At 35.1% G+C, this 19,503-nt stretch overlaps 1 protein-coding gene across 2 annotated transcripts; it reads right to left on the bottom strand.

The window, feature by feature from the left end:
- Positions 1–4,248: 4,248 nt before the first annotated feature.
- On the bottom strand, positions 4,249–16,683 carry LOC136417081 (probable multidrug resistance-associated protein lethal(2)03659). Of its 2 annotated transcripts, XM_066402581.1 has the most exons (14): positions 16,527–16,683; positions 14,890–14,995; positions 14,600–14,836; positions 14,030–14,190; positions 13,743–13,964; positions 13,483–13,684; positions 12,263–13,433; positions 6,394–6,560; positions 5,926–6,337; positions 5,724–5,874; positions 5,436–5,666; positions 4,871–5,382; positions 4,387–4,821; positions 4,249–4,328 (listed from the first exon to the last, which is right to left on the bottom strand). In XM_066402581.1, the coding sequence occupies exons 2-14, from the start codon at positions 14,979–14,981 to the stop codon at positions 4,290–4,292; spliced, it is 4,032 nt and encodes a 1,343-aa protein (XP_066258678.1). In that variant the 5' UTR covers positions 14,982–14,995; positions 16,527–16,683; the 3' UTR covers positions 4,249–4,289. The 2 variants fall into 2 exon arrangements, with proteins under 2 accessions (XP_066258678.1, XP_066258679.1); XM_066402582.1 differs by lacking the exons at positions 14,890–14,995; positions 16,527–16,683 and having other exon boundaries at positions 14,588–14,679.
- Between the last annotated feature and the right edge of the window lie 2,820 nt (positions 16,684–19,503).

The raw sequence follows: 19,503 nt of genomic DNA, 5'->3' as shown, positions 1-19,503 counted from the left end.
GTAACTACTAAGAAAGCTAAAATCGATTAATGGAGTAGGAAGTTAGAAGGAAAAATGTGTACTAGTGCAAATAGCATATATGTAAGATTTCGGTATCGTTATGAAAAGGAAAAAATAAAACAAAGCAAGTTTTGAGGCACTCCTTTACTTGTCAAGAACCAAGCCGGAATGCCCCCCGATACACATGTCTTATCCACCCCCGAGCGCATCCCTCTCTTTTTAAGTGCATTGATAAGCCACATTCCAGGCTTTTTCCCACGATTCCCTGACCCATCATCAATTTTTCTCTCGCCTATGTTAAGGAATTCATAAACAACCCTCTATCGTTTTCTCACGCTTATCTTAGAAGTAATTTACGGCTAACCCCCATGTCATTCTCACATGGTATTACTTGATAATCTTAACATAAGCGAGGAATGCTCACATATATAATACATCAAATAATTCATTTTATTAAGTGTTAGCTCAGAATGTTAACCGTTATTAGCGAGGCAAGAATAAAGCCTATTTTCAAATTCTTCGCGAACATTGGCCAAAGTAATTCTTCTGCGTTCCAGGAAAATTCTATTTTGCAATTCTTGAATACTTTCAAGTGAAGTTCTAAACACTTTAATTTTTAAACCACCCCATAGGAAAAAGTCTAGTGGATTAAAATCTGGAGATCTTGCTGGCCATTCTAATACCTCTCTTCTGCCAATCCATTTGCCTAGAAATTGTTCATTGAGCCATTCTCGAACTGGTAAGGGGTAGTGAGGAGGAGCTCCACTTTGTTGGAAATGCATATCTTGTTTACTAAGTACCTTCTCATCAACTTGATGTTTTAGAGATTAGATGATAAGAGGGCCCATCGTATTTTGTAAAATGTTCAAATACAGTTCACCAGTTAAATTCTCTTCCAGAAAGAGCGGTCCAATAATTTCGTTTCTATAAATTGGTACCCAAACGTTGATTTTTTGTAGAAATTGAATGTGACTTTTTTGAAATAGATGCGGATTTTCATTGTTCCAATATCTACAACTATGTTTATTAACATGTCCATTCAAAAAGAAAGTTGATTCGTCACTAAAGCAAACATTTTTGATTAATTGAGGATCATAATCGTTCTCGCTGAGTTGATGCAACATTAGCAGATTATAAGGAAAAGACTTTGCTCATTCTCAATGCAATGAATCAATTGAAATACTTGTTAGCTTAGCGACTTTTCTAATAGACAAAGTTGGGTACACAGTAAAGTGGTCTAGCAGTTCAATTTCGTATATTTCGTCCGCATTTCTCGTCTCTGTAGGTTTTTTGTCACAAACAGTTTTTTTTCATTTACGTACCAACGTAATGAGTCCCATGTTTTTATCCTGATGTCTCTCAATGAATACTCTTGCGGTTCTCTTTAGCCCTATACATGAAAATTATTTCTGTTTTTCAGCTAGGATATATTACATTTTAAAATGACGATTTCGATGTAAAATTAACTACAAGAAAATGATAATTCAAACAAATAACAAAATTCAACCGTTTGTAAAAGTGTCGAAAACTTGTGTTTTCGCAATACATATTTTATTTTGTTTTTTTGTAGAAAAGAGATATTTTAGGTTTGCACTAGCACACGTTTCCCCTTATAACTCTTGACTCTATTAACCGATTTCTTTTTTCTTGGTGCAGTTAAACAGGAAATTGAATTCCGCTTGCGATGATGTGCCATTCGATGTGGGGCACATTATTGATGAAATATCAAAGTGAGGGCAGCTGGGGGTGAGGGGATGACTGATACAATTTTATTTATTGTTAAATTAAACTTCCCCTTAGATATCAAAATAAACATGTTTTTCTTTTTTTAATATTCCTCCCAATTAAGAGATATTTCGGATGGATCGTTTTGAAATGAACACCCTGTATATTATTTTATAGCTTTTGAAAAGCTCTCTCATATTTATTTATTAGTTAAATTCATTTATTAATCATTTAATTTGGTTCGTTTTAATAAAATCGTGGAAAATTTTGAAATTCTGGTACTTTTCCGCCACTACTGGAAATAGGAGTTTAAAATATGTGAAGCGGCAAAGAAAATATGCGAATTGGAAGGAGAAGAGGTTGTCTCATTTCGAAGAGCATGAAAGTGGTCCAAAAAGTTCAATGAAGAACACAAGGACCTCAGAGATTAGCCATGTTAGTCTAATCTTATGACGGTGAATACTGAAGCCATCGATGAATCCGTTGAAGCCAATTCACCAATCATTGCTCGCAGATTGTTGTTTGAACTCAATATTTCACAAACATCAGTTGTTCGTCATCTTAATGTTGTTGGAAAAGTCAACGGATGATGCCGAGAAGTTCCATATGATTTAACGAAAGATTAAGCTCAAAATCGTGTAGACACATGCTGAAATTTACTCAAAATTCGCATGACGACCGTTTTATCTACCGAATAGTGACTTGAGATGAAAACTGGGTTTACTTCAGCAACTCAGACAAGCAAAATTAATAGCTGAACCCTAGATAAATTGCAGAACTGGTACCCAAACGAGATCATTTTTCCTGGAAGACTTTATTGTACGTCTAGTGGAATTCTGAAAGTGTAATCCACACTGAGCTTGTTTAAAATAATCGTACCATTGACGTAGACTTCTATTTTGCTCAACTCCTCCGAATATACGCAGAATTGAGTATGAAATATCCAGCATTGACTAATTGAAAGCAAGTACTTCTGCAGCAAGACAACGCTAAACCGCGCACAGCCAGACAAACCAAGGAAAAGATCGAAGAACTTGATGCGATTGGACTTCTGCCACACCCAGCATACAGCCCCGACTTTGCGCCATCAGACTATCATCTTTTTTGCTCAATGGCACACTTCCTGCGCCGTCGCAGCTTCGATTACTTAGACCAAATCGAAGCAGGGTGTCACGAGTTTTTTAATTCTAAGGATTAGGAATGGTACCGACATGGAACCAAGCAACTCGCTAATAGATGGTTTCAGATAATAGAATCAAATGGCGTTTATTTTGAAACTTGATAATATTTTGCTTTGTAATTTTTTTTTTGAAAAAATTAATACAAAAAAGGGATGAACTTTTGGTTCATCCTAGTATTTTTTGATTATCCAGCTCCAGTTCTTCAGCTGAGATCCGTAGGACTGTTCTGTGCATCTTCAGTCTTGAATGGCAACCTTTTAAAATGCGGGGACAAAAAAATAAATAATTGCATTTTTTTCAGTAAATGATTGTAATAATCAATCAAATTATTCAGACAAATTTCACATTCCTTATGTCTAAGCAGTTAAATACTCAATAATACATATGATTTTACACAACCGCAGTAACCATTCACCAAAAATATCCTATATCTTTTTTATTTACTTTACGTAAGATTTACTGGCTATAAAATATACAGGGTGGGCAATTTCCAATTTCATTACACATCTAGTGTTTTCCGATAGGTGAAGAGACTCTTCTACAAGATAAAAATTCGCGATTTAAAATTTAATTTCTTGGGGTTCAACGCTGCTTGTTCAAGTTGCTCAAGAAATTTTAACTTGTGATGCTAATCTTTATTGTTCCTTAAGGTATATGAATGTTTTTTAAATTTATTTCTAGTGTTCTGAGGAGTCCCGAGTTCAATTCCTCGGTTATGCCAAACCAAAGTAATACTCGGAGCATTTTGAGGAATCGTTCAGCAACACAATTGAGGTACTGTTTATTTTTAATAATTTTTGTTTATACATAGTCGCACTTAATTTTATGGTGTATGCTGTTCTTAGTTGATTTCTTAATTTTTATTATTATTTAATACAAGACTTACAGTGTTGAGGTATTAAGGAAGAATGGGAGCGGTAGTTAAATTTTCTTTTCGTTAGAAACGCCGACATTTCATAACCTTTATAATCACCAAAAAAATTACATTTATTAAGACACATTTGTGGCACTACCGTAAAAAAGCAACCAATCCAAGCATGGAAATGAGTAAAATCGGCCTATTTTTACCTGAAAAATATATCGCATCTTATTGTCCATTTTTTCTGAGACACCCTATATTTTCAAATTGAAGCTGTACAAAAAGTTTTTTTTATATATTCATGAACGTAATCTTATTGAATTCAAAATTGTACTGGATCTTTCCTTCTTACCAGTTCCTATGATTTAAGATGCCTCATTACACGCACTATAAAAATTTCCCATCCTGTATAAATATCACAATTTTATAACTGCTAAAATCCATTGCAGAGTGTATGACAATATGGACAATATCACCTGTTCCATTGGCACCCAATGCCACATCTCTTAGGTACCATTGTACAATCAGGTGGTTTTTTTACTTCGACTAATCTGCATGAAACTCTACAAAAATCCCCATGTTAATAGTCGCTTAAAAATGTAGAATATTCGTTATAATCACCTCTTCAGCAATGGCACTTAAATTCTCCGCCATAGACTTTCCAGTTTGCTGCACGAGGTCGTAGAACTTGCCTTTCTTATTTAGCAGCTCAAAAGGATGCCCAAACTCTTGGTTCCTTCCAGCATCCATCACTAGTACCTTATCAGAGTCCATGATGGTGTGCAATCTATGCGCTATCGTCAGCACCGTGTAATCAGAAAATTTCGTTCTGATGGTAGTTTGAATGAGGGCGTCAGTATGAGGGTCCACGTTAGCTGTTGCTTCGTCCAGGACTAAGATGCGGTTGTTTCTAATGATGGCTCTGGCCAGACAGAATAACTGTCGCTGACCCACACTGAAGTTTGAGCCTCCTTCAGACATTTTGCTCTCCAACCCTTGAGGCAACTCGGTAACTGCGGTTTTGAGTTCAACTTGTTCCAGGGCGTTCCACAATACCTAAAACCATTTCGTGAAGGCGCCTAAGTAAATGAATTGTAAAACTTGCCTGGTCTGTGAATTCATCAAAAGGATCCAGGTTTTTTCTTAAAGTTCCCGAGAATAGCACCGGTTCTTGAGGTATAATTGCTATACTAGAGCGCAGCTTTGAGAAAGTGATGTTGTTAATGTCAAGACCATCTATTATAATTTTCCCCTCGTTTATGGCCAGCCTGAACAAGGCGATGATAATGGATGACTTTCCAGCTCCAGTGCGCCCAACAATTCCCACTTTTTCTGAGCTTTTAACCTCGAAGCTGAGCTCCTTCAAGACTGGTTGCTCTCCAGGGGCGTATCTCATACTGAGTTTGTTAAATTTGACGCAACCCGTTTCGGGCCACCCACTGGGCGGTTGCTTGGCGTCCACATCCAGTTCTGGAATCACATCTGCATACTCTTTGATTCGCTCCACGCAGGTCATGGTGTTTTCCAGCTCGCTCCATTGGCGCATACCCCACTGGAACATTCCAGTTAGTTGGGTGGATTGAGTGATGGCAAGACCCACATTGCCACCCAAAGTTGCTGTAATATTAGACAGTTAGAGGTGAATTACAAGTAGTAGTGGGTCCACTCGCTTGTGTCCAAAATGAGGAAGCTTAGGGTGACCAGTGAGATAAAGACGACGCAGTGCATGTCCAACCAAAAACCAAACGTCCGGTTGGCACCTAGGAACATGAAATATGCGGAGCTGTAGGCATTTTGGTAGTTGTCGAATTCTTCTTTTAATATCTCCTGAGCCCCAAAAGCTCTAATGGTGGTCAAACCTTGCAGAGATGCGGTTAGGTGGGAGTATACAGGACTTCTAGCTAACATGTTGGCCGATAATAACACTTAAGTTCTTTGCTGAAGAGAGATTAACTTACTTATGCCCTCAAGACGCTTAATGTCTCTGCTAGTTGCTAGAAAAATCACCCTCAGAAAGTAGAATATAGTAAGCATTATCACAGTGGGTAGCAACATCCAGGCATTAACTGCGGTCACCACTGTAGCTATGAAGAACACGTTTAATGAAATCTACGGAAAGTAGTGAAAGCATTTTTTCAATTGTTCACCATAATTACTTACTTGTAAGGTATCCAGTAGAGTCATCGGCAAAACCTCATCCACCTGATTCATATCTTTTGAAAAGCGGTTTAAGATCCTTCCCGATGGATTCGTGTTAAAAAACCGCATTGTTGCATGAACGATCTTATAAAACATATTGTTGTGTAGTCTTATAGAAGCTTTATTGCAGAATCTGTAAAAAGCTAAAGACCTTCCAATGGTCAGAGCGATCAAAAGGAAAATAATTGTACTGTAAAACATCAGAAGAATATTGTTGTTCAATTGCGTTAGCCAAAAATCTTGGAAGGTTGAATGCTGGTTAGTTGGCTGAACAAATGTGATGTTCAAGTCCATATTATCGATGGCAGTAGGTTGAGTATTATTGACTATCATAAAAGCTTCATCAGCTTTCTGGATTTGGTTCATATTAACCCTAAAATTCAATTTTTTTTGTTGATGGTGTCAGCAAGATTGGGTGTAGACATGTACCAGACAGTGAGGAAATAATCGGCCAAACTTCCAAGGCCTTGTGAGGTCACGAAAATAATGAATAGGGTCAGAATTTTGCACCAATGTCCTCCAGAAACGAAATATGACTTATATATATCCCATGACACGGTACCACCTCCTCTGCCTTCTCTTTCCAATTTCGGATCCTAATAAGAAAAACTTAATTAGGTAGTTCATCAATTATGTAAAAATTAGGAATTAATTCTTCCAATTTATTTAGAATTGCCGCATTTACGTTATTTCAATTTATAAATGATAAAGTGTGATGTAAATGAGAGGGCATGGTGATTGGACAGCACCGCTAACGAGAAACAGACTTTCGTTAAATAACTAAAAAATAAATAGTTGCAATTTAAGTGACTTACAGCTTATTTTGCCTAATTTTAATCTAACAGGAAACAACCTAACAGTTTCTGTAATAATCTATACTTTTTTGTATCAACTAGTTTATACTATTAAAATATATATATACAGGGTTATTCACGTCATGCTACACGGAATATTGCGGCTAAAGTATTTAATATTTAGAATTTTTCTTTTTTGCGATGTGTAGAACTCATATAGAGGTACATTCTAAAATTATTTTACTTTTATACAGGGGGTTGTAAATAAGTGAAAAATATCAAAGTTATGTTTTTTTAAATGGAACACTCAATATATTAGTACCGTTTTAGATTCCTTGAGAAAAATAAATGTAAGTTTGACTAAGGTTTACCTACCCTAAACCTTAAAGATTTTGAAATAATTGAGATTTTCTAAAAATGTAGTGCAAATTTAAAAACTTTGCTTTAAAGGAAGTTTAAACTGGAATAAGCCGAAATTCACATCAAGCCTCAGACATGAGGCATATTTCGTGCCATAGTCATGAAAATTTAGATATCTTATACAGTGTGTCCAAAAAATAAATTGAAAAATGTACTTACTTTGAAGGGTATTAACTTGCTTAATTTAAATGGAACACCCTATATTTTATTACTACAACTATCAAATTGAAACATTACCGATCGAAAACTATTATACTTTCCTATACTTAAATGTACAAGTTTTCCTTGAAAATTAAGATTATTAAAGAAAGTAGAAAATCCTATTATTTCGTGTATCAGTTCCCACGATGACATCTAAAATGCCAATATAAAGAGTCATATTTATGCATTCTTTTTTTGGATAATTCTTTATTTATGATATTTTCAATATTATTTGCGTAACTTACAAGATAATTTTCATATTTAATCAAATCTCCGAAAAAAGAATGCATAAATATGATTCTTTATATTGACATTTTAGATGTCACCGTGGCAACTGATACAAAAAGTAATAGGATTTTCTACTTTCTTTAAAAATCTTAATTTTCAAGGAAAACTTGTACATTTAGGTGTAGAAAAGTATAATAGTTTTCGATCGATAATATTTCAATCTGATAGTTGGAGTAATAAAATATAGGGTGTTCCATTTAAATTAAGCAAGTTAATACCCTTCAAAGTAAGTACATTTTTCAATTTATTTTTTGGACACACTGTATAAGATATCTAAATTTTCATGACTATGGCACGAAATATGCCTCATGTCTGAGGCTTGATGTGAATTTCGGCTTACTCCAGTTTAAACTTCCTTCAAAGCAAAAGTTTTAAATTTGCACTACATTTTTACAAAATCTCAATTATTTCAAAATCCTTAAGGTTTAGGGTAGGTAAACCTTAATCAGACTTACATTTATTTATCTCAAGGAACCTAAAACGGTACTAATATATTGAGTGTTTGGTTTAAAAAAACATAACTTTAATATTTTTCACTTATTTACAACCCCCTGTATAAAAGTAAAATAATTTTAGAATGGACCTCTATATGAGTTCTACACATCGCAAAAGAGAAAAATTCTAAATATTAAATACTTTAGCCGCAATATTCCGTGTAGTATGATGTGAATAACCCTGTATATATACATATATATATATATATATATATATATATATATATACAGGGTGTTTAATTTAAAGTATCACAAGTGATTATCTCCGAAACCAAATTTAAAATTTAAAAAAGTTTGAAAAAAGCATTGCTTGTTATGAAAGAGGACGTTCAATGCATATAAGCAAATTTTTACTCAAAGTCATTTAAAGGACATTTTAAAGCCAAATTTGTTTTTTTAATGGAACATCCATTTTTTTGGAAATTTGCAAAGATCTTCAAAATTAAGTACAGTTGGCGCACGATTATGTGAACTAATTCAAACCGAGGGTGTTCATAATATCAAATTGTTCATATAATCAAAAGTATTTTATTTTCATGTTATGTACTTATTACATTTTACTAAAGTATTGTGTAATATGTTTTTGGACTTTTTTCGCTGCCAAATTATTTTGCAGTGCTTTGTCTCGGCACTTTCGTAGCACCAACAAGTCGTTAACTTCGAATATGTTTCTTTCCGCCCAACGAATAACCGTATTAAATGCATCCAAAGCTTCTGATGAAGTTACGTCAGTTTTCTCTTGGTGAGCTTCATCTTGATCTTCATTGCTTTCCCAATCGTCATCATTAATGTCGCTTTGTGGCTCTTCCTCCAAATCCTCGTTCCATCTTTGAATCTCATCTTTAGAATAAACTACTTGTTGGTCAAGTTCCTTCAGTAAACTTACGACTTCCAGCTCGGGCTCTTTAGTCTCACCTTTATATCGTTCCTTCAAAATACTAAGGGGAATATCCTCTTCAGAATATTCCTCGTTCTTACTTCCTTCAAAGTTGAGAATGTTTACAAAGCACTTCCTAATCGTATCAGCCTGAAGTCTACTCCATGCTCGAGAAAGATTTATAACAGCATCTTTAATTGTCAGTTCTTTGAGGAGTTTTGATAAGTTTTCAGATTTCGAAGAGACAATCGAAGATAGCAAACTTGACCTGTAGTATAGTTTAGTAATACGGATCATATTTTGGTCCATTGGTTGTATACGTGGCGTTACATTTGGGGGCATATAAAATGCAAAAATATTTCCATTGTTTGATCGTAGATTCTCTGCCGGAGGCTGACTGGGAGCGTTGTCCAATAGTAGAATTGCTTTTGCAGGAAGCCCTACTTGTTTCAAATATCTTCTGACCTCAGGCACAAATGTTCTGTGGAACCAGTTTTCAAAAATGGTCGAAGTCATCCAAGCCTTTGCGGAATAGTCATAATCAACTGGAAGCGTAAAGTTCTTGAAACATCTCGGATTCTTAGCTTTTCCTATTACGAGTGGTCGAATTTTATGTGCTCCAGTTGCATTCGTACAAGCAAGAAAAGTAAGCCTTGCTTTCTCTGCCTTTCTTCCGGGAGCAGATTTTTCATCGCTTTTAACTAAAGTTTTATCAGGGAGTAATCTCCAGAAAAGGCCCGTTTCATCTGCATCGTAGATTTGTTCATTCACCAAATTTCCCTTTTCAATGATGGAACGCAGATCTTGTTTAAATGGTTCGATCATTTCAGGATTAGTCGACAATTTTTCACCAGAAATTTTCAGAAATCGAATGCCATATCTGCGTTTAAAATTTTGTAGCCACCCGTCACTGGCAAAAAACTTCTCCTTTTCTTTTAATTCCCCGTATAATAACTTAGCTTTGGTTTTTAACAGTTCGCTTGTAACTGGTAGATTTTTACACCTCTGTTTGCAAAACCATTCATAAAGTCTTTTCTCCATTCTAGGCATCTCACCTTTTTTCAACGTTCTTCTTTTAAATTTTTCACACGCACATTGCGATGTTACTTTCAATATGTTCAATTTATTTTTTTTATAGCACAAATTGTAGATTTTGCGACACCATACTTTTTTGATAAACTTGTAACACTCAAACCATTCTCTAAACTTTTTATAATGCCGCTTTTTACTGATAAAGTTAACACTTTTCGCTTCATAATGATAAACTTTGCATAAACTTGTAATGTGCATCTGTCGTGGTATACGCAAGCCGTACACTGATGAAATTAACCTTTCGTCCCTTTCGAGTCTTTCGACATTTTCGGGGAAGTCCCTATTAATGTGGGAAGGAAAATGTTACAGGTTACCACTATAATAGTGCATATTGCCAACTAGTATTTTTGTTCACTTAATCGAGAGCAACGCTGTTCACTCTATAGAACCTGATGTTATTTGAAATAAGTGTTCATTGTAGCGGGTAGTTCACATAATAGGGTGTTCATATAACCGAGCACCTACTGTATTTTTTGCTAGAAAAGTTTTTTCTAAAATTTTTCGTTTTCAAGATATCAACAAAAATTGAAGCAGCACATCTAAAATAATCCTCGACTTAAATTACAAAAAAAAAACTTTATTAATGGTAAATAAAAATTCATGGATTCTAAAAATTAACTCAAAATTATAGTAAAAATTATTTTTAAACATTTATTCGGAGTTGTTGGAACTTGAACGTATACTTTTTCGTTAAGGTAAGCCCAAAGAAAAAAGTCTAATGGGGTCAAGTAAGTTGATCTAGGTTGCTAGTTCACTGGACTGTTATGTCTTATCCATTTTTCAGGAAACATTTTATTTAAAACGTTTCGTGTCACATGAGCAACTTGAGCTGGAGATCCATCAATATCATGTTGATAAACACAAAGCAACTCTTCGGTCAAAAGTAAGGTTTTCCAACAAAACTGGTATATCTTTGAATAGAAAACTACGATATTTCTCACCATTTAATTTGCCTTCAATAAAAAATAGTTGTATTATTTTGTTGCTGACAATGCGCATCAAACATTAATTGACCATAGTCTTTGATGTTCTACTTGTTTCAGCCAGTGAGAATTTTTTAGGGATCGATAGTGCATGTTGTGACGATTAACCTTACCATGGTTCGTGAAAGTGGATTCGTCGGACAAAAGCACATTGAAGAAAAAGTTTTCATTTAAATTTAGTTTTTCCCGTGCTCAAGTATAAACTTGCACCCGCTTCTTAATATTGTTGTCATGTAATAGTGGAGGGAAACATGATACGAATGCAACTTATTCAATTTTAAAATGTTACGCACACTGGCCAGCAAAATGCCCAAATCTCTTGGTGACAACTCCATGGGGATCAACTGCTACAGTCGCTAAAATAGCTATTTGGTTGTTTTCATTGATGGTAGTTCTGGCGAGGGTTTTTTACTTATCTCTGTGTTGCCACTTCCAAGAAATGTCTTGATCATTTGATAAAAAATTTGATGACTAGATGGTCTTTCTTCAGGGAATCTTTGCACATAAATCCGATAAGCTCCAGCGCCGTTTTAACCACTTTCTCTATGAGCTAACACCATTTGAATTTTATTTTCTATAGAAAAGTTCTCTATTTTTCACTTTTAAATTAACAATTTTAGTTGAAAAACAAATAATTAACTTCGTCTTAAAGATTCCTTTGAAATTTGTAAATAAATTCAATACCCCCAGAAAAATTTACACGTATATTCTAGTGAAAACATGGCTTTTTTGTTCGATCGATAAACGTTTAAAAATAACTTCTATCATTTTGGGTTCATTTTTAGAATCTGAAAATTTTTATTCTCCGTTATTAAAATTTTTTTCGTAATTTCACTCATGTGTTATTTTAAATGTACTATTTCATTTATTGTTCATGACTGGAAAACGAGAAGTTTTAGAAAAACCTTTTCACGCAAAAAATACTTATTTTTTAAGAGCTTTGCAAATTTACCAAAAAATAGGTGTTTCACTTAAAAAAACAAAGTTGGCCTTGAAATATACTTTAAATGACCATGAATAAAAATTTGCTTATGCACGTTGGACGCCCCCTTCCAAAACAAACAATGTTTATTTCAAACTTTTTTCATTTTAAATTTGGATTTGGAGATAATCGCTTATGTCATTTTAAATAAAACACCCTGTATGTACCTTCTCCGTTTCATTCTTCGGCATCACTTCCTTGGTAGACACTCGTCTCATTCTCTTCACAGGTTCAACATCTCCATTAGTAACCACCTCTTCTTCCTCCTCCTCTTCTTCATCCATGATGTCCTTCAACTCGTTCAACAGCTGTGTAAAGTTAGTACTTGCACTCTGGATTTCCTCATAGCTGCCCGAATGGTCGATTCTCCCATGTCCCATTAGGTACACCTTCTCGATTTTCTTAAGGTATTGTAATTGGTGCGTGACGAGAACTACGCACTTATCTTTCAAATATTGTGTGATGCAGTCCTCGAACATTTGTTTGCCCACATGGGCATCCACTGCAGATAAAGGGTCGTCTAATAAGTATATGTCAGCTTCTTTGTAGACAGCCCTAGCTAAATTGATGCGAGCCCTTTGACCACCGCTAAGGGATACTCCGCGTTCCCCTACGATGGTGCGGTCACTATATGGGAATAACGAGAAATCTCGTTGTAGCTGGCACACTCGTACCACTTCGTGGTATCTCCTCGCATCGTATTTTTGTCCAAAGGTAATGTTTTGCCTGACGCTGCCCATGAAGAGCCAAGGCTCCTGCGAGGCATAGGAGATCTTTCCTTTCACTGTTACTTTTCCACTCAAGGGCGTTAATTCACCCAAAATGGCGTGCAGTAAAGTGGTTTTTCCGCTTCCCACAGGGCCTATCAATACCGCGAGCTCTCCTTGTCCCACCTGCATGTTTATGTCCTCTAAGGTGTTTTCGTGTTGGGATTTGGACCATTTGAAGGAGGCATTCTCAATCATTATTTCCACTTTGTTATTCGCAGGTGTGAAAAATTTGTTTTTAGCGAGGTTTTCATTGGACTGCAAGTTATTGTAGAAGGTGGTACTTGAATCGAAGTCCACTTCCTCATACAGAAGAAACTTCTTAATTCGTTTCACCGAAATATTGGCCTCGGCTATCTGGGTTATCCCCTGAGGGAAGAACATTGTGACAGACATTCTGAGCACTCCATAGAGCGATTGCAGTACGTACACATACTGGGCGGTGAGGCTGTTTCCCGTGAGGACATAGGTGAGGACGCAGACGTAGATGGCAGTGCGGTTGACGAAGATGTTGAAGGACATCATTATGCCTCGAATGATGGAGATTTTTTTGATTTGTTGTATTTCTCGTCTAGGATTGAAGAGATTTTTTAGAGCTTTAATTTTTTTTATCTACCGACCTTCTAGTCAACTCCACTAGCTTCGCAAACGGTTTTTCCCAAGTATACATTTTAATAACTTGCATTCCAGAAATTATTTCGTTCATCAGACGTATCCGCTCATCGGTCCTGATGGCGGTAGCTAAGCGAAATTCTGACGTTTTCTTGCCCAACCACATTTGCAGAGGGATGAAAAGGAGCATTATTACCACCCCAATCATACCTAAATAATCATCATTAGTCACTCCGTTTACTAATTATTATTTTTTCTGAAATCACACCTGTAACTCCCGCATAAAAGTAAATCAGAGTCAGAACTACGGTGGTCTCCAGGGGGGCCATCCACAGGCTGTGAATATGAGTAGTAGTCAGTTCAAACCTTCCCACATCATTTGAGATCAGATTAACCATTTGTCCTATAGTGGTTTCGGCTAGGGCGCTTTTGTTCAGCTTCAGAACTTTGCGGTAGATGAGAGCGGAGGTAGCCACGCGTATCTTCATGCCTTAAAGCAATACGTTGAGTTATAAAAGGGATCTAAAAGGAACGGTAAAGGATACTGAAACTTACCTACATGGAAGTTGTGAAGCATGAAGGTGTGTTGGAAGGTCTGGGATATTAAAGAGCAGGTGGCGATTGCTCCTGCATAGTAATATGCTTCAGTTTTGGTCATTGTGGAGCCTGGCTCGTAGTACTCCAAGAGTTTGGAGAGGAATATCGGTTGGCCCAACCTAGGTTTAAGATTGATTTTATAAAGTGATGTTGAGTTACTAAGGAAAACAGTAATTCTTGACATTAAGTTAATCCGTTATGGGATAATCGACTTATTTTAAGAATCGAACTCCTTGTTGAGCTCGAATGCGGTAATCGGATTGTTTTCTCTGTGGGACTTCCCTGTTTTTACACTTGCATTCAGTTGGTAGAAATTCGCAATTTTTTCCATTTTAATATTCTTAAACTTTGAATTGTACAACTATGCCCCAATTTAATCGATCTCGTATTCCTTATGGTTACCGAGATCTCCATGCTTAAGCGCTAGAAGCCGACACCCTGCATATGTGATATTTCATTTCCGACTATCTTTTCAACCCAAAATTACTGAAAGGTATAGAATTAACCTAGACGAACCTAAAAACTCACTTTACGAATAGTTCAGTTATGAAGTAGCATGTTCCTAATACCGCTAACTGCCTACCAAACACTCTAGCTAAACATTTCCATAGGGATGGATCTGTGGGTTTCTTTTTGAGCTCCTTATCCCATTCTCTTTGCAACTTGTTGCCCAAATACGTAGAGTCGTGAGATGCTAGACGGGGGAAGAGGTCCTCTTCTAGGAGGTCCCTTTTGAAGCCCGTGACAAAGAGCGGCAGCATCCATCTGAGGAAATTCAGGGCGTGTTTCACAGCAACTTTAGGGAATATGGAACTTACGTGAAACATAGCTTTGCTATGATGTTGCTGGTCTCAAAAGGGTTGGCCTTCTTCTGAGTTTTCCTTGCTTCCGCATCACTAGCGTCCTCCATTTCGGTTCAGATGTCTGCAAATGAAAACTGCTTTTAAATACGTAGAAAATTCGCTAAACTCATTAGACTGTGTCAATTTATGGTGTAGTAGATAGGTACCCTTACCCGTTCGGTTTTTAACGAGATATAGCTTGATAATGAGGTTCTTAAGATTTTTATGATGAGTGTGTGTTTTATTTGACAGGGTGATTTTTAAGTCGTTGTTAGCAAATGTTTCTAAATTTCAAGTGATAGGTACATAATTATACAATTTATAGTAATAGTAGGATAATCACGCCAGGAAGCACCCTGTGTATTAGATAAATTAAATGTTAAGATAAGAAAAATCTCATAGCGAGTGATCATTAAGAAAAATCTTGTAGTAGACGATGAACCATAAACGTAGGACGTTGATTAAATCATTTGCTATTTACCATCAATTCTCCCACTGGTAAAAGATTAACAGACCAAGTTATCCCAGACATGCCTCTGATATTTCAAGGCTTACTTGAGGTTTTTTTCTGTATAATCACTTATAACATTGATACAATTTGGTTTATGATAAGCGATGAAAGGTTTTGAAATTTTTGTGAGTTAACATTGGACAAATCAGACAAAATATCAAGAATACATTCTAAATCCACATCACATGTGTTAGTTTATTTAAGACGAACGACGTCACTGTTGCGTAATGAAGCTTTCGCCGAACTACTTAATTGATAGTACCATTAAGAATGTTGTGCTTAATTATCGCATATTAACAGAACGCACTGAACTTGCCAAATTACACATAACACCACAACCAGAAATTAAATCAGAATGAAGATTCACCGACAACGAATGATTTGGCACAACTACAAATCTGTGTTTAGCGTTGCCACGCGTATTCATACAGAGTGAGGCGATGATGCATACTTTTCACGTCCATGAAATATTAGCATTTTTGATGAGATAGACGACACTTCAAATTACAGATTAGTGAATATCAGGAAGCGTAGAAGCACTAATTTTTTGCCAATTTTTTATTTCTTAATAAACGTGGGGTAATTAGAAACATCTATGCCGCACAGGCACGCTTCTGCGAAAGAATCGTCAAGCTGCAAATCCGTTAGACTTTCTACAGGTAGAAGATTCAATTTAATTTATTGAAAATTTTAGAATTTCTAATTAACTTTCATTCAAGGTCTCTAAGCCTCTGTTCCCAGGTTTATGGCAATTGGGATTTTTGTGGTGCTGAAGACTACCAGAAATTGAAGACACTTTAAATTACACATCACAGGCGGTCCAATTCAATATTAATTTTTAGTTTAATATTTAATTGTCATGGGCTTAACAAAATCCGAATATGCCTCGTTCGTGTCCCATTCGTATGTATAGTCTGGGTTATTGCACCATTTATTGAATGTGGTAGTGTGTACTGATTAGCGGAAAAAATCTGCTGACACGTAAATTCCCGCGGTATTGTGCAATATTTTGAATGAATCCTTTGTTTCATGAGAATTGATCAGTTAGAAAAATTACAGATGTCAATAGTATAAACCATAGTAGAGTACTAACGACTGATACCTTTTATTCCTAATTTGCCAGAAACTCTCAGAAACGACCCATCAACGGCGGCAGCAAGCAAGAGGGTTCTCGGTGTTCACTTCTGGTTACTCACAGAATCAGATATCAAGTCCAGATGTTTCATTAGGTATAAATATTTGTAGCACGGTGATAAAGCATTTAGTTTGTTTGCACGAAGTACAATGTACCTAATATAATAATGCGAGCATGGCTATAGGCGGAATACCTGGATAATGTAAATACTTATCTGTTAACCTTAGCACTTAAAACCTATAGAATAACTGCGGCTCGAGACATTAGGCCAAAAGCTGGTATTCATATAGAGGCATAGAAAAACATTAAAAAAAACAAGACAGAGAGAGAGAGAGAGAGAGAGAGGGGCACAGAAAGAGAAAGAGAGACACAGAGAGAGACAGACAGATAGAGAGAGGGTGAGAGAATAATTATTCAAATATCAGTTATCAAAATATCAAAATATGTAATTATTTTATTGAAGAACATAATGCAAAAAATAAAAAGCCCCAAGTTCTTGCTCTGTTCTTTTCACGTTTTCGCGACTTCCCTTATAGTTTCATTCGGATTGAAAGAACTATTAGGACTAGTGCCTCTATTTCTTTTTTTATTTTGTTTAAGAATAACGCCTCGCACACAAGTAGTGGTTGTTGGAACGATGGAATTGCACACTGTTCTCAGTTAAAATTAACTAAGAATAATATGCGCTCTTTACTAAGGGCTCGCACCAACATCCTTTTTAAGGTTTCGGTGACAAATCAATCACCATCTTTAGAATCTAGGGAAAAATTATTATATAAGGTGGTTCTGAACAGAATGCCATAAATTTAACCCCATTTTACAGGACTCAAAATATGACAAAAACTTCATATATTGAAAGACGCTTCGTTTTCGATATACATATAGGGTGTGAAAGGTTGATTCCTGAGGATGGTTTTTTATTAATATTTTCGAAACGTTTTGAGATAAATTAATGAAATTTTGTGCTTTAGTATAACTTTTCGTGTTCTTTCTACGTCTCTATAAGAAAATTATCTTTTTTTTTTCAAGTACTGTTACTACAGAGGGTAGGCTTAAAAGTACCTAAACTTTTTTGTATTTAACTTTATGGGCGATTTTATAAGAAAAATATTAAACTTGAAGGTTTTTTACATAAAGGATACTTTTGTAGAAAGTCGAAATTTCCAACAGTTTCCGGGAAAATTGAGATTTAACAAACCGGTAGATTTTATTAAATAAACATCAGATTTAAAACCCAGTTGGCCTTGAGACGAAACAAAAAATGTTTTTGACACTTTTGTATATGACAACATTTATTAATAGTATGACTGGTTTTTTGTTATTACTGGAACAGGGTTTAATTACAATTATTGTTAATGGAAATGAATAAAAAAGGGTTTTAAATCTGATGTTTATTTAATAAAATCTACCGGTTTGTTTAATCTCAATTTTCTCAAAAACTGTTAAAAATTTCGTTTTTCATTAGGAATACCTTTTTTTATGTTGTAATAAAATTTTTAAATTTAATATTTTTCCTATAAAATCGTACATCAAATTAAATACAAAAAACTTAAATACTTTTAAAGCTATCCCCCTGTATTACCCGCTACTGGAAAAATGTGGCAATTTTTATATTTTTTCAAAAAGAACCCAAAAAGTTATCATAGAGTACAAAATTTTATTAATTTATCTTGAAATGTTTCGAAAATATTAATAAAAAATCATTCTCAGGAATCAACTTTCACGCCCTGTATATCGAAAACGAAGTGCCTGTCGATTTATAGCCTATTCTAGATAGGAATAAACAGCATGAGGATATCGGAAACGCTAATAGATACAAAATCGTTTAAATGAGGAAAAAGTTGTGTAATGTAAAGCAAATTAATAATTTGTTTTTATACCGGCTAAATTCCCAATGGCTACGAAAATACCCGAAAAAATTTTTTTAATGGTTTTTATTTTTTGCAAATAACTCTTATACGGTTATAGTTAGAAGAATGAAAGTTTTACATTATTAAGACATTTTTTTGAGAACTTCGTAGAGATGTGCCAATTTTCTTATTACATCTTTATTTTCGAAGATCAATTGTTAAACTTTTTATTTTCATAGAGGCGCAATATTATTATATTTTTACTCTACGTTTTTAAAATCGTCATCAAATTCTATTTTCATCTGGCTATCATTCGTAGAGTTTCTGAGAAAAATACCAAATAAAATACATAGCTGAAAAAGTAATTTTATGACGATTTGAAAAATGTAAATATTCCATATTGTATCTACATGAAAACCAAAAGTTTAACAATTTATCTCTAAAAGTAAGGATTAAATAAAAAAATCTGGCAACACCGCTAAGAAGTTCTCAAAAAAGCGGCTTAATAATGTAAAACTTTCATTTCTCTAACTATAACCCTATAAGAGTTATTTGCAAAAAATCCAAAATGCCAAATTCGGCTTTTTTTCGGGCATCTTCGTAACAATTGGGAATTTAACCGGTATAAAATACATTATTAATTTGCTTTAAATTGTGCAACTTTTTTTAACTTTAAGCAATTTTGCATCTATTACCCGTTCTGAGATCCCTATGCTGTTCATCCTTATCTGGGACAGTCTGTATATTTACATGAAGTTTTCGTCATATTTTGAGACCTAGAATACGTGGTTGAGTCTATGGCACACATGTTCAGAAACGCCTTTTACAAACATACCCTACCTATGCCGATTTACATCCTTGAACAACTCAGTTATAGCATGACTCGTTGGTAATTAAATAAGATCTTGAATCAATTTTCAAGTGTGTACTTATAGATTAAATAATTTCCATTGAAAACCACCAACTGGGCTCCTCGTGTATCAAGGAGGAAAAATACAATGACTCGACTTATTTCTTTATTTGAAAGTGGTTTTAGCCATAAATGTGTGTATCAAATAGTAATTGTTGTATCTATAAGTGTGTGCTCAGTGCAT

This window comes from Euwallacea similis, chromosome 26 (assembly GCF_039881205.1).
Source record: "Euwallacea similis isolate ESF13 chromosome 26, ESF131.1, whole genome shotgun sequence".
Lineage (NCBI taxonomy): Eukaryota > Metazoa > Arthropoda > Insecta > Coleoptera > Curculionidae > Euwallacea > Euwallacea similis.
The sequence above is the reverse complement of the archived record's forward strand: the minus strand, read 5'-3'. Positions and strand labels throughout refer to the sequence as shown.